The 15,464-nt window shown below is 33.6% G+C and overlaps 1 protein-coding gene across 2 annotated transcripts in view; it reads left to right on the forward strand.

Moving 5' to 3' along the window:
- The window catches only part of ZCCHC14 (zinc finger CCHC-type containing 14), a 111,594-nt gene that overhangs the window by 62,840 nt on the left and 33,290 nt on the right, over positions 1 to 15,464 (forward strand). For both annotated transcript variants that reach the window (XM_031950169.1, XM_031950168.1), the window contains exon 3: positions 2,724 to 2,797. In XM_031950169.1, the coding sequence (XP_031806029.1) occupies positions 2,724 to 2,797 (74 nt within the window). The remainder of the gene's footprint in view (positions 1 to 2,723; positions 2,798 to 15,464) is intronic.

Here is a 15,464-nt window from a genome sequence, read left to right on the forward strand (position 1 = left end):
CTGGATAATTTTCATGAACCAATTTTTTTTGTTTAGTCTCTTTTCTTTTCTTTTCTTTTTTTATTAAATAGCTTTTTATTTACATGTTATATGCTGGGTAATTTTACAACATTGACAATTGCCAAACCTTTTGTTCCAATTTTTCCCCTCCTTCTCCCCATCCCCTCCCCTCAATGGCAGGTTGACCAATACATGTTAAGTATGTTAAAGTATAAATTAGGTACAATATAAGCATACATGGATGACCCTTTTTAATAGTCTGAAGTGTCATAATTCTCTTCTTCCTTTATCCACCTAAAATGAAGTCATTAGTACTAATGAACAGATAAGACAATAGACAGCAATACAAGACCATCACAATAACCTAAAGCATTTTAACCATTGTAAATCAATAGCAACAATGAAGCACCAAAGGATTTTGTAATTGTATAAAGAAAGTGCCTAAAGTATTCATTCATGTGATCATCCCCCTATTATTCCAATGCCCCACAGATCTAATATCTATCAAAGTGTCAAAGTATACAAAGAATGGCAGGATTCTTTGTAAAGAACTGGAAACAAAGTGGGTACCTATCAGTTGGGAGTAGAGACTGGCTGAAAAACCTGTCGTATTGAATATGATTCACTATCATTGTAGTGTAAAATTAGAAAGATTGAAATAAATAGAACCATTAGAACAGCATATTCAATGTAAATAAAAAAAGATCACCAAAAAGAAGTAGCTCTCCAAGTAAATGAAAAATGAAGGTTTTCAGAACAAAAGTGAAGCATGTCCAATGCCAGATGTGTAGGGACTACTGGAGGAGAATATTGTGTATATTATTAGCTATGATCAGTGTAATGGATATTTTAGCCTTTTTGTTACAAGGATCATGGTTCAATTCAGAAGGGTGAACATAATAATTTTGGTTTGTTTTCCCCCAGAAATGACTGTTGTCTAAATACAAAAAATAGCAGAACTTATTTTGGAGGAGACAGGAATCAGGCAGTTATCAAAATCATTTGTGAATTGTTAATTCTGTTCTAATTTAGTATTGATTTTGTTTTTTGCTTAAGTCACTAATCTGGAGACAGGTGGTATAGTAGTCAGATTAATATGCTTGGAGCTGGGAAAATTTGAGTTTCAAATATGGACTCTGATAACTTAATAACTATGTGAATTTATTCATTTATGAGGTCATCATCATTTGCTTCTAGTTTATTGTTGGCAGACAAACAACAAAAAAATTCCCCTAAATTTACCCATATCTTTTTAGTGACCTTTTCTTTTACTGGCTGATGAGATAAAACTATTGATTTGGTGCATATTTTGAATTTCAGCAGCACTGACCTTCTTGATGTGCTTCACACAAGACACTCTGTCTTTTGAAACCCTGCCTTTTCATTTCATGCTCAACATGAGAAGTTTTCCCTTCTCCCCTTTGCCTTGTGTTATTCCTGGCTTTCTTTAAGACTCAGTTCAGATTCTACATTTTGTAAAAGGCTTTTCCTAGTGGACACTTTCCCCTCTTCCCTATGAAATAACTTCCCACTTATATTATATATATCTTTTGTGAAAAGATTCTATGAGATTGAAGCAAGGAGAAGAATATACATGATGGGGAAGGAAGAAGAGGGGGTGAATAGTTATGCAAAGGTTCACAGCTGAGAGGTAGAATCCCAGGTGTAAGTAACTTCAGGAAGGCTAGTGCAACTGAACCATAGAGTGCATGTGAAGGGAGAACTGTTGTAAAGCAAACCTTCTTAAATATAAAAATTCACATAAAATTTCTTGGGCAAAAAGGAGTTGCAAGTATAAAAGTTTAAGAAACCCTGTTGTAAAGTACATTGCATACAGAATTAGAAAATCAGCAGTTAAGTTTCTCGAGGAACCAAATGCCTTCTATAAGTAGTTCTACAATATTTATGTTATTTGTGTTTAGGAAAGGTGATAGAAATAGGTTGTTTTCATTTGTTTGTGCTTGTTTAAATTGTCTTTTTAAAATTATAGCTTTGGGAGCCAGATAGGTAGCCCTACAGTCAGGAGGATCTGAATTCAAATGTGGTCTCATACACTTGGCATTCATTAGTTGTGTGAACCCTGGACAAGTCACTTAACCACAATTGCTTTGTGGCCCCCCCCAAAAAAATTTCTAGCTTTGTGCTTCCTTGTATTATAAAAGCAATATTTAACAAATCCTTGCTTGGTTTTTTTTTTCCACAAATTACTTTTGTCTTAGTAATTGCTGCCTCCAATAAAGATCACATTTTTATCACTGACATAATTTTGGTCTATTGAGAACTAGACCATTATTTGCTGAATTAATGACTTTAAAATTCATATTTATTGATTCAGAATTACTATTTTCTTTATCTTCTTCCCCCTCCTCCCACCATTTTCCCCCAACTCAATCATTGTTTTCCTGCATATTTTCTGATAGTTGGGATTTTACCTGCCTACTTCTTTCCATTTAGGGTCCTTTAATTCCACAAAGTTTTTCAAAAGTTATGAAATAGGTGTCTCTAACAATTTATTGGGCAGGTGACAAGGTGGGTAGAACACGAGGATTTAGGATCAGGATCCTAGAGTCACAAAGTGTTGGACATAACTAAAAATGACAGAACAACAAAAAGTAATTTATTGATCACTTTGAGTCTTCTTTTGAAAATTGTTGAGAGCAAGATAGTTGATAATATTATTATTGCACCTCAGTTTAATTTCAGGATTTTTTTTTCTTTTGCAGTGGGTGTTGAAAAGATAGAACTGAAGGGATTATCGCATAAGAAAAATGAAAGAAATGTTGAATGTTCCTTTGAGGTAAGGTTTTAAAATTCTCCTTTGTTCAAAAAGATGTGGAAAGTATTTTTTTGAACTTCACAAAGATTATCAGTGCAACCGCTTTATTTTATTATGTATCTCATGGGGCCTTCCACATTCTGGACTCCCAGTTAGCCACCCTAAATTCTAATTATTTATGGATCAGAATCCTCTCCAAACCATAGTTCATTATTGCCTACTGATATACTTAATTTTTTAAATCAGTCAGTAGGATTACACATTTTGATCACAACAAAAGCATTTTAGTAAATGACAATATAATTAAAATCACTATAGGATAACTTCTTCCCAGTTATAGCTCTTCCCCCAATAAGCCTTGAGCTTTCTCTCTCACAATTGCAGTATATGCAGTTGGAAGAGTAGACTTTGGTCACCAGAGACATCCATATCTGGGGAACCTGTAAAGAAATGCTTATGGAGGATCGGCCTGCACTTTTGATTTTGCAGAGCTATCATTAGTTTATCCTTCTCTTTGCCTGAGCTGCTCTCCACTGAGCTAAATTGCTTTTAGTTTATTCTCTATGGGGTTTTGTTTTCTATTCTCTCAGGTTGCTAATTATCACCCAATATCCTGAAGAAATTTCACCATAGATGATATAGCTAAGCTCTTTCATCAGCTCTTTTAACCACTTTGAAATCCATGTTGCAATAATCAAATAACATATTTGTGAAGAACATAGTGCCTGGCCCATAGGCAACACTATTATAAAGTCTTATTTTCCTTTCCTCTTGCAGCTTCCCCACTGCAAACCCCATACCCCTGTCCACACACACACACATACTAAAATCCTCTCTATTAAAAGAGAAGAGGCTATAGATCTCTCTTTGGTAAAGGTAAAACAGTTTTAAAATCTCTTAGACATTGTTTTTGAAGAACTGAAAGATTCTACAACAGTAAATATCATAGATGATAATCTCTATCACCATCTTATCCTTGCCTGCCTCTCTAGCCAAAAAAAAAAAAAAAAAAAGGAACCAGTAACTACTGATCTTGTGAAATCTTTGAAATCATTGAGGATAATTTAAGCCTATATTGAGATATTAGCTGATGAAAATATGAGAACAGAATTAGGCAAATTTACAGAAGATGTAAAACTTTTCTATAGTAGACTGAATCAACAAAGCCACATAATTCATTGAAAAGTATATTAGTAGATTAGAGTAATTGTTTAAGTTTTAAAGTTTCTCTAGTTTTACCTTTTCTGATCTTTAAAATCAGATAGAAATACAAATCTTTGTTATCACTGATAGGCCACTGATATGGGAAGGTCCTGTTTTTATTTCTAATCCTTCTGAATGAGAGGCTGATACCGCAGGTGGTAATCTCTGGTAGAATTTGTTGCTGAATTCTTTGCATTGAGAAAATCATCATAACCTCAGTTAGTATTTCCAATTAAAAAGCCAAGTCATAATGCCAATCCCAGAGGTTATATTTCTTCTATAAAAGTCCTACTTTACTGTAATTCCTTTGCCATCTCTTTTCAGGTTACCAAATCTATTTTGGAGTTGGCCTACTGGTCAGTAATATTCCTACTTCATGGCATTTCCCCCCTTAATGGTGTCTTCCTTCTGGTTACCACTAGGGAACTTGTCTTCTCCCTTGTTAATTGCTAACAAAACAAAAACAAAACAAAAACAAAACAAAACAAAAAAAAAAAACTTTTCCTCACTAAAAACCCTTATGGATTTAACCCATTCTTATAAGCATAATAAAATAAATAGATACATAGATAAATAAATGAAAACTGAAAATAAAGGAGATTCCTATCAGTTGGGGATGGATAAATAAATTGTGACACATTAATAGATTGAAACAGTCCTATGTTATAAGAAATGGTACATATGAAGATTTCAGAAAAGAATAGACTTGCTTACTTGAACTTGACAGAAAGTGAGATAATCTAGATAAGGAGAAGAGAAAAAGGAAGAAACTAAATACTATATAATTACATTGACTACACTTGGCCACAGAGAATAGTTTCAGAGGTCTATGGGTGTGGAATATTGCATATTTTTAAAGAACGATTTGGTGTGTTAGTTTTACGTAACTGATTTTTCTTCTTTTTTTAAATCTTTATTACTTTGAATGGCTAACTAAAAAGAGGTTGGGGAGTAATAGAATACAAAGCAAAATGATGTAAAAACAGAAGGTATCACAAAAAATAAGTCTTTAAATAAAAAGTTTTGTTTTCACATGGGAAATTTTTATTTTATTTGAAAAACTTCCCTCCAATATTATCTTCTTCAGTAGTGCCAGATAAATGAACTATTGTTATATTGCTGCATATAGTAAAGTTGCTGATCATTTAGTGTATAAATCTCCAAATAATTTTTGGCCTCAAGAAACCAATTTAACGATCCCAAAGATAATTGAATTTATGAATTATATTTGTTGATGAATCATTCTAAATAATTGGAGAAGAATATAACTATTGTCATCATCTTATTTGGAGAGTCACAGTGTATTTAATAGAAAGTTGGCCTTGGAATCAGGAAGACTTGGATTCAAGTCCCATTTCTCAAACATACTTAACCCCTATGTCCTTACTGAACAACCTCTCTTCCTTTGAGGTTCATGCTATTCATATCTCCCACCTAATCAAAATCAAAATCCTGTAAGCAGTTGTCTACAAACTTCTAGATGCCTCTTCTTCCTTTCTCATGAAGTTTAGCACAGAGATCAGTTTTTCTCTCTTCCCTAAGAAACTTCAACATATCTATATCTGTGTGTGTGTGTGTGTGTGTGTGTGTGTGTATAACATACATATTCTCAAACATCCTGACTACTCGTAGTTCCTCAATTTACTTACCTCACATAAACTACTTCTCTCTCCTACCACAGCCACACACAAAAATAGTCATATCCTTGATCTTTCCATCACCCGTAAATATACCACTTCCAAGGTCAAAAAAGTCTGAAATCCTCTTATCTGACCAGAAGCCATTGTCTTTTCACTTCTGCCTTCCCTTGTAAAACCCTACTCTTCTTCCTTACCTTCAAACCCCTGATCATTCAGTTCTCTCTCTGGTCATCTCCTCTGCATTGATTACTACTCTTGACCCATCTTGACCCCTTAGTGAACCAATTCAACTGTATACTGTCTTCATCTCTTGAATCTGTAACTCTCTTATCACATCACCAATTACATCCTGCCAACTTCAGCCCTACATTCATGCTACTATACTAAACAAAGTGGAGAAAAACATAACCATTGGGTCCTATTTCCATATCATCTCACTGTCTAATTTCCCACACCAACTCTTCCAAACCTTCTCATCCCTCCTCAAATCTTCCATAGCTTCCTATTCCACCACTCTGAACTACAAATGTTGCTTCATGTTTTACAGAAAAAAGAGGCAATTTACCATCAACTCCCTCTTCTTCATCTTTTGTCATTCAGATGATTTCTGCCATTCTATCCTTCACCACTATCTTACCTGATGAAGTGGGCTTCTTACCAGGGTTAACCACTCTAACTTGTTCAAGTGATCCAATTCCATCTCCTCATCACCCCAACTTTTTCCACTAATTCAACTATTAACTATATACTGGCTCATTCCCTACAGCCTATAAAACTTGTTAATGTGTCTCTGATATGGAAAAAAGCCTTACTTGATCCTTCCATTTCTGCTAACTATTGCCTCATTTGCCTATTGCACTTTGTAAATAAACTCCTTTAAAAACCCATCTACAATAGATGCCCTCCACTCTCATAATTCCTTAATATCTGCCTTCTGAAACTGCTCTCTCCAAAGTTACTAATGATCTTTTAGTTTCTAAATCAAATGACCTTTGTCTCAATTCTCATTCTCTTTGACCTCTTGCACAGCTTTTGATAATTTATCACACACTGCTCTTTGATATATCTTCTCCCTTCTGAATTTTCAAAGCATTCCTTTCTTCTGGTTTTCCTTCTACCTTTCTAACTGTTCTTTCCCTGTCTCCTTTGCTGAATCTTCCTCTGGATCAACACCCTTTATCTGAGGTGTCCCTCACAATTCTGTCCTGGGTACCATGAGAAAAGGTTAAAAAAAAAAAAGGTAAAAGAAGAGAATTCTCCTATAGTCTTTCATTTGGTGATCTTATCAGCTCCCATTCATTTAATTATTTCCTTTATTCTGACAATTATCATATCCTGACCCACTGTCCATGTCACATTTTCAACTGCCTTTCAGACATCTCAAATTAGATGTTTAGTAGTCAGCTTAAAACCAGTATACCAAGAACAGAACTCATTTTCTTCTCCAAACCCTCTCCACATACAACCCTCCCCCCCCCACACTTCCCCTATTACCTTAGAGAGCAACAGCATCCTTCTAGTTCCTCCCATTCATAACTTAGGGGTCACCCTAGATTCCTTACTATCAGTAAACACCTTCCCCCCGTATTCAGGTTATTGCCATGGTCTGTCAATCTCATCTTTGCAACAAATCTCAAATATGCCTGCTTTCTCTTTTCCCCTAAAACACAGGTCCTCTCAAGCTAGAGGAGAAAAGAAGACCTGGCAAAACTGGTCAGAAAGAAATTATGGGGTACTTCTAGACTAATATTAGTCACAGGCCAGATGTTATTTAACAGATCCATTGTCTATACTCACTTAAGGGTCACAGTACAAGGACGGAGAGGAGCACTAAAGCACATGTCCAATCAAGTTACCCCACACCCCCACTCAATAAACTCCAGTGGCTCCTATCAAAAACAAAATTCTCCGTTTGGCATTCAAAGACCTTGTAAACTTCCTCCTACCTTTCCAGTCTCTTTATGCCTTATTTCCTATTATGTACTCTTTGAACTAGTGGCATCATTGGCCTCCTGGCTATTTCACACAAGACAAGACATTTCTTGGCCTTGGGCATTTTCTCTAGTTGTCCTCTAGGTCTGAAATTCCCTTCCTCCTCATCTCATCTACTTAACTTCCTAACCTTTCTTTGAGTCCCAGCTAAAATTCTATATCCTATAGGAAACCTTTCCTAAACCCTCTTCATTCTAATGCTTCTCCTCTTTTATATTATTTTCTGTTTACTTTGCATAGCTTGATTTGTTTATATTTGTATGTTATCTCTTCCATTCTATTGTAAGTTTTATGATGACAAGGACTGTTTTGTTGCTTTTTTTTTGTCTTTGGCACTTAGCACATTGTCTGGAACATAGTAGGTGCTTAATAAATGTTTATTGATTGATTGAGAACCCCTCAGTGCCCCACATAATATTCTCTGCTTTGGTAGGGAGAGTTTACTCACTAGAGAATTCTCAATAGTCATCAAATAATAAGATGAAGAGTTCCTGTTCTCCTGTTCCCCCACCTTCCCCCCAGCTCCCAAAAGTATTTGGAACTAAAAGGAATCTTCTCATCTAATAATATAAAAGTTCTTTTCTTGCATGCATTGTTGGTTTTTACAACTTTCACTCAGTCAACAATCATTTATTAAGTGCCTATGACATGCCATGAACTGATATTAACATACAAAGAAAGGTAAAAGACGAGAAGGCAAATCCTTGTCCTTCAACTCACATATAAACTACAGTGTACAAACAATCTATATACAGGATAAACTGGAGATGATCAGCAGGGGGAAGGCATTCTTACTCAGGACAGTTGGAAAGATTTCTTGCAGAAGGGTGGCGTCTTACCTGAGACTTCAGAGAAAGCCAACAGCAGCAGAGAGGAGGGAGAAAATTACAGACATGAGATGTAGTAAGTGACCATGGACATGATGAGGGAAATGGAGTGTCCTGAACAAAGAAAGCAGTGTCATGGGATCACAGAATGTCTGGAAGTGTTCTGTGTCAAAAGCCGAAAAGGATAATAAGGTACTAGGCTAGAAAGGGCTTTAAAAACTAAAAAGAAGATAATAGGGAGCTAATTGTATTGAGTGAATAGAGGGGTGAAATAGACCTTTGCTTCAGAAGATTAATCTGACAACTGAATGCAGGATGGCCTGGGATTGAGAAAGACTTGGTTATGGTGATCAACCAGAAATCTATTTCAATAAGAAGGAAGAGAACAAACATTTAAGTACCTAGTTTGTGCCAAGGAATTACAAATATTCTCTCATTTGATCACAATAATCCTGAAAAGTAGATGCTATTATTATCCCCATTTTACATTTGAAGAAAGTAAAGCAAACAAAGGTTAAATGACTTGGCCAGGATCACACAGATATTAAGTTTCTGAGGCCAGATTGAAATCAGGTCTTGACTGAAGAAGCACTAAGCACTGTGCTGCTGAGATGTCTCAATAATCAAAGTATGAGGTGAACAGAATGTACACCATAATCAAGGAGAGAAGGGAGCAAATATGAAAAATACTACAGAGATAGAAACACAGTTTGCAATTGGATATGGAAGATAAGACAGGGAAGAATAGAAAATTATATTTAGTCTACATGCCTGGGTTATTGAGAGCATGTGATACCATCTGCAATAATGAGGAATTTGGGAGAGTATGAGGGGGAAAAATAAGTTCGGTTTTGAACATGTTTGAATCTAAGATGACTACAGGACATCTAGTTTGGAGATATTCAATAGGCAATTGAGTATATCAGTCTGGAAATTTACACATGAAATAACAGAAATGAGAGAAAGTATGGAATTAAAACTGGTTCTTAGTAAACCTCTAGACGAATTCAGAATACAGAAGGAATAAATAAATATGTATATATGTATGTATATGTTAGAATAGAATTCAGATTAGAATAGATGGGAAGATAAGGTCCAAGCAAAGGAAAACTTAGAAATGAGCACAGCAAAATAGCATTCACTAAAATATGAAATGGAAGGGGAAGTGAAGATTTTTAATTATTCTTTTGACTGGGAAGGAAAGGAGAAGAGTCAAAAGAGAAAAAATAGATGCCATTGTTAATTTTTTTTTATTTATGTAGCAAATTGAAGGGACTTTGGATAGGGCAAGTTAGGCAGAAATGGGTTAGAACTGAGGGTAATAGACACATCAAAATGTAGGGTAATCAAAATTATTTACAAGGATAAAGTACTGATTTAAAAAAAAAAAAAGGAGGTGGTAAAAAGTAATACAAAAGTAATAAAAAGTGGAAAGCCCAATCTTCATCATCATAACCTAAGGTGTAAATAGATTCAACAATCTAGTGAAACCAAAGTGGCAAAATGCATAAGAAACAAAACCAAGCAATCTACTGTATACAAGAAATAGTCCCCCAAAAAAATAAAAAATAAAGTCAGAAACTCTTCTTAATGGCAAAGTGAGTGGAAGCTAAAAAGGCCTCCTCCCATAAATTAACTAGATTTAAACAAAGATAACTAAACCAAGCGTTATATGGGTAACAAGAAGTCTGGAATAGGGTCTAGTCAAAGATTCCTAAAATATGAAATTATATTTTTCTAACTCAAAACTCAGAAATCTGTGTAATTCAGTCAAGAAAGGCCACAATCCCTGCATCAGAGTGCTCAAGCACAGGTTATCCTCCATTTTCCTCTTCACTGCATGGAATTCAGTCTCCAAAGCAGCACCCTAGCCCCAGTCATTCCTTGAAATAATTGAAAAATACATTACCTATTCCGTAGTTAATACAAATCAGTTCTTCCAAACAATCCATAGAACATTTCTTCTTAAAGTGCACAGAGGCTAGTCCTAAGCCGACACAAATCCCAATTAATAAAATGTTCATGATGTATGTGTATCCATATCTGGGCAGGGAGGGAATAAATAAATATGCATATACATATACATATTGACATATACATTTTTGTGTACATATATGCATCTACATATATGTGTGTTGTATGTATGTTTAATATAGACATCAGCTGGGGGTGCTCTAAATGTAAACTGAAAGTTTTAGAAGAGTTCTTTGGGGGACAGAGAGAATCAAGAAAGTTTGGAAATTATAATTGAAATGAAAGTTATAGAGGAAATAATGGGATATATAATTCAAAGAAAAATAAAATAGTAAATTCTTACTAACAAACTTATTGAAAATTAACTTGGATCGGAAATCAAAGAAAAAATATCAAAAATATAATGTATTTAAAAAAAAAACCCGAAGAATCAAAAACTATCTGGAAACTTTTTAAAAACTCCTAAAGACCATGTTTCAAGAAATCATACATAAAAATTGTTCCACTATATTAGAACCAGAGGGCAAAGTTAAAACAGGAAAAACTCAGTGGTCATCTCCTGAAGGAAACCCCAAATAAAATTTCTCAAGACTTTCATGGGTTAAATCCAGTTTTCAGTCTGCAAAGCAACCAGAAAGAAAAACTCCAGTACCAAGGAATCCCAATCAAGATCTCACCTAAGAATCCACAGCTACCATTCCAAAAGAGAAGAGATCTTGGAATATAATATTCCAAAAGACAAAAGATAGTAGATTCTTATCTAAAATACCCAGCAAAGCCTGAGCATAATCCTACAGAGGGAGAGGGGTGGAGAGATGTAAAGTAGAAATAGATCTTTACTGAAATAGAGGATTTTACTTATTCCTGATGAAGATACCAGAACTGAGTAGTTACCATGAAATTAAATGTATTAGTCAAGAGAAACCTAGAAAGGTAAATAAAATAAATTGACCAGTTGGAGATGATTATACAATGATGGTGTTTTTATCCTAATAGAAGAAAAAAACACTCAATGTCTTTAGTCCTCAGAAAGGGAGTTGATAAGAGAGTACCAAGAACAATTTTGTTATATTTTGATGTTCTTAAAAGAAAAAAATGGAATAAAAAAGGAATGTACTTGGGAAAGAAGATGAAAGAGAGAGAGTAGAACTTATTATCTAGAATAATCTTGATGCTTAGAATGACAAGAAATATGGAAAAAGATGAGGGAAAAGAACATGCATTTAGGATTATACACATGAACCCCACTGTCATATTAATTGGACAAACTGATTAAAATATGCATCTGCATGCACAAAAAGTTTGATATAGAAATAATTAAACTCAACAGATAAAACAAGGTCAGGAAGAGAGGGGAGGGCAGATTTAGAGAGGTAGATTAGTCATAATCTATTTTCAGAGGATACAGAGTAAATGGAGAATAAAAGGAAAAAAAGAAAAGCTATAAATCTGTGAAAGAGGTGGCATTAGGGGCCTGGACAAGGAGAAATAGTAATAGAACAGAAGCATAGAATATCAAATCGAGCTCCAAGTCTTTTAACACCCATTTCTTTGTGTAAAAGAGCGAAGAGAATGGAGAAGGTATAAAAAGATAGGAAGGGAGAAATACAGATTTTTTATCAAAATTGTGAATGGGATGAATTCAGTCATAAAATGAAAGAGAGTTACAGAATACATTAGATAGCACAACTCAACAGTGTTATTTAAAACAAACAAGCACACTGAAAAAATAGAATCACGCAGTTAAAATAAGGAACTGGAGCAAAATCTGTTAAGTTTTGGATGAATTTAAAAAACAGTAGTCACAATCTCAGATAAGGCATAAATAAATATAGCCTTAAAAGATGTTAATTTAAAAAATCATTATGTTTAAAGATACCATAGACAATTAACATCACTACTTGATACATATATATATTCCTTGAATGTGCTAAGTACAAATATAAAGAACCCATAATTCAAAAATACAGAAATTAAACATTTTAACTGACCAAAATGCAATAAGAAATTATATTAAATAAAAGGTCTTTGAAGAAAAGATTAAAAATTATTTGGAGAGCAAATAAGAATTTGAATCAAAGAGTAAAACATAGAAACAATAGAATATTTCAACAACAAAAAATTATTCTCCTTCACCATTTACACCTTCTTGATCAAGGACCTTTTGAAGTAACATACAGCCTGATTTTTCCACACTTTAGATTGTCCTTCAATGAATTGTTAAATTGACCTTCCTAAAATGGTATGTACATGACAACTCCATCCCACCCCACCCCAAATCATTTAACTGTAGTGATTCTCTATTATATACAGGGCCAAATATAAAATCCTCTGATTTTTAAAGTCCTTTTTCTAACCTGGCTACCCTCTTACTTTTTCCAGTCTTTTTAGACCTTATTCTCTTCCACCAACTCCTCATTCTAATGGTATTGGGCTCCTTGTTATTTCAATATAAGAGACCCTACCTCCTGACTGGTCTTTTTACACTGGTTTTCCCTCCATAACTTGAATCTTTTTTCTTCCTCATCTGTCTCCTGGATTCCTTTAAGTCTTAGCTAAAGTCCCACTTTTTGCAAGAAGCTTTTCCTGATCTGCTTTAATGCTAAGTGTCCTTTCTCTGTTAATTATTTTCTATTTATCCTGTATATATCCTGTTTGAACATAACTGTTTTCATGTTCTTTAGACTCTGAGATCTATGAGAGGCAAAAACTGTCTTTTGCTTTTCTTTGTATTCTTGGGATTTAGCACAATGTCTGGCAGATAGTAAACCCTCAATAAATGCTTGCTGACTTGACAGCAGACATATCAAAACTTTTTAGCCAAGGCTATCAAGAAGAAAATTTCCATTTCTAAACACTTTCATTAATGGGATGGGAAGGGGAAGAATAGAGAGATCAACAAATGAAGTAAAAATGTAACTTAAGAAAACTAGAAAATGCAATTTAAAAATCTCACTTAATTTTAAAACCTCGACAAAATATACAAACATAGAAATTGAAAATCAAAGAATATATTAGCAAAATTGAAAATCTTTTGACTTGATTAAATAATAAGTAAAACAAACTTTTAAAAAAACAAATTTGAGATGAAAATATCAACAAATGAAAAAGAAATAAAAGGAAATTAAACTTTCAAAGGTCAAACAATTCCAACATTTCATAAACTGCCAAAAAGAAAAAAAGGAAACGAGAGGCTATTAAATTCTTTCAGTTATACAAATATGGTCTTGGTACCTGAGGAGAAAGAAAATTATAGTTTTATTCCTAATCAGCATCAGTGCAAAATTCAAGTTTTAAAATAGTGGTAAAGAGGTTACAATGATGCCATCAAAAAAGGCTATGCACTATGGCCAGGTAAGAAGTTTCTTAAGTTTGGTTTAATATTAGAAACAATTACAGGGGCAGCTAGGTGTCGCAGTGAGCACCAGCCCTGAAGTCGAAGGACCTGAGTTCAGATGTGGTCTCAGACAGACCCTGGGCAACTCACTTAACCCTAATTGTCTCAGCAAAAAAAAGAAAAAAAGAGAAATAAAGAAAGAAAAGGAAAGAAACAATTACAAACATACACTACATTTATAACAAAACAAAAATTCACATCAGTAATTTAAAATTTTTTATAACATGTAAATGTTTTAAAAACACTAAAAAGCAATGAATAAAATAAACCTTTCATATGGTAAATTGTATCCACCTAAGCCAGTGGACCTTTCTATAAGAGTAGGGATAAAAAACAAGTGGTTCTATTATCATAACTATTGACATAGTTTCAAGAAATGCTTGGCATAGTAACTAGACAAGAAAAATTGAATAAAATCTAAGCAAAGAAAAATAAAATGATACTTTTTTTAGATGATAGGATGGTCTACTTAGAAAATCCTCAAAGTCAACAACAAAAAAATTAGAAAAATCATTTCAGAGAAACAATATAAAATTAATCCTCATAAAACTTAGTAGGAGAAGAAATTTCATTCAAAATAACTACAGAATATACAAAATTTTAGGAATTCACCAAGCAGGATATGCAGAAATTATATGAATATAACTATACAAAGCACTTGTTAAAAAATAAAGACAAACATAAATAAGTAGAGATTACTTGTTCATTCTTGGCCCATATCAATGTTTTAAAATAGCATTATCTAAATTATTCAGTTCCATACCAATGAAAGATCAAAAGATATCTTACTAGAAAAAAAATTAATCTTGAGAAACAAAAAGGTCAAGAACCTCAAATAATGGGGAGGAGGGAGGAAGAAAAGAGGAAGCTTTAGTAATAACATATTCAAACTATACAGCAGTAATCAAAATTATTTGATACTATCTAAAAAAATCCACCAATAGAATTAGTTTATATCTAACATAAGTAAACAAATGAACATGGTAATTGATAAACATAAAGATCAAAACCATTTACTATATGACAAAAGCTGGGAAAATTAAAAAGTAGTTTGGTAGAAACTAGACTTGGATCATCACATCACACCATATGACACAAATTCTAGATGTATCAAAATGGATACCTGAATTTTAAACATAAATGGAAATATTAATAGTGATATGATAAACAAATTAGAGGAAAATAATCCTTGCAGCTATGGATGTGTTAAAATTAGAATCATGAAATATAAAATGGATAATTTTTGATCACATACATTTTTTTTTAATTTACAAAACATATGCATGGGTAATTTTTCAATATTGACCTTTGCAAACCTTCTGTTTCAACTTTTCCCCTCCTTCCCCTCATTCCCTCCTCTAAATGGCAGGTAGTCCAATACATGTTAAATATGTTAAAATGTATTGTTAAATCCAATATATGTATACAACTTATACAGTTATCTTGCTGCACAAGAAAAATCGGATCTAGAAAGAAAGAAAAAAACCTAGAAGGAAAACAAAAATGCAAGCAAACAATAATAGAAAAAGTGGAAATTCTATGTTGTTGTCCACACTCATTTCCCATAGTTCTCTCTCTGGGTGTAGCTGATTCTCTTCATTACTATGTACAATGTTCTCTTGGTTCTTCTCACTTCACTTAGCATCAATTCATGT

This window comes from Sarcophilus harrisii, chromosome 2 (assembly GCF_902635505.1).
Source record: "Sarcophilus harrisii chromosome 2, mSarHar1.11, whole genome shotgun sequence".
Classification (NCBI taxonomy): domain Eukaryota; kingdom Metazoa; phylum Chordata; class Mammalia; order Dasyuromorphia; family Dasyuridae; genus Sarcophilus; species Sarcophilus harrisii.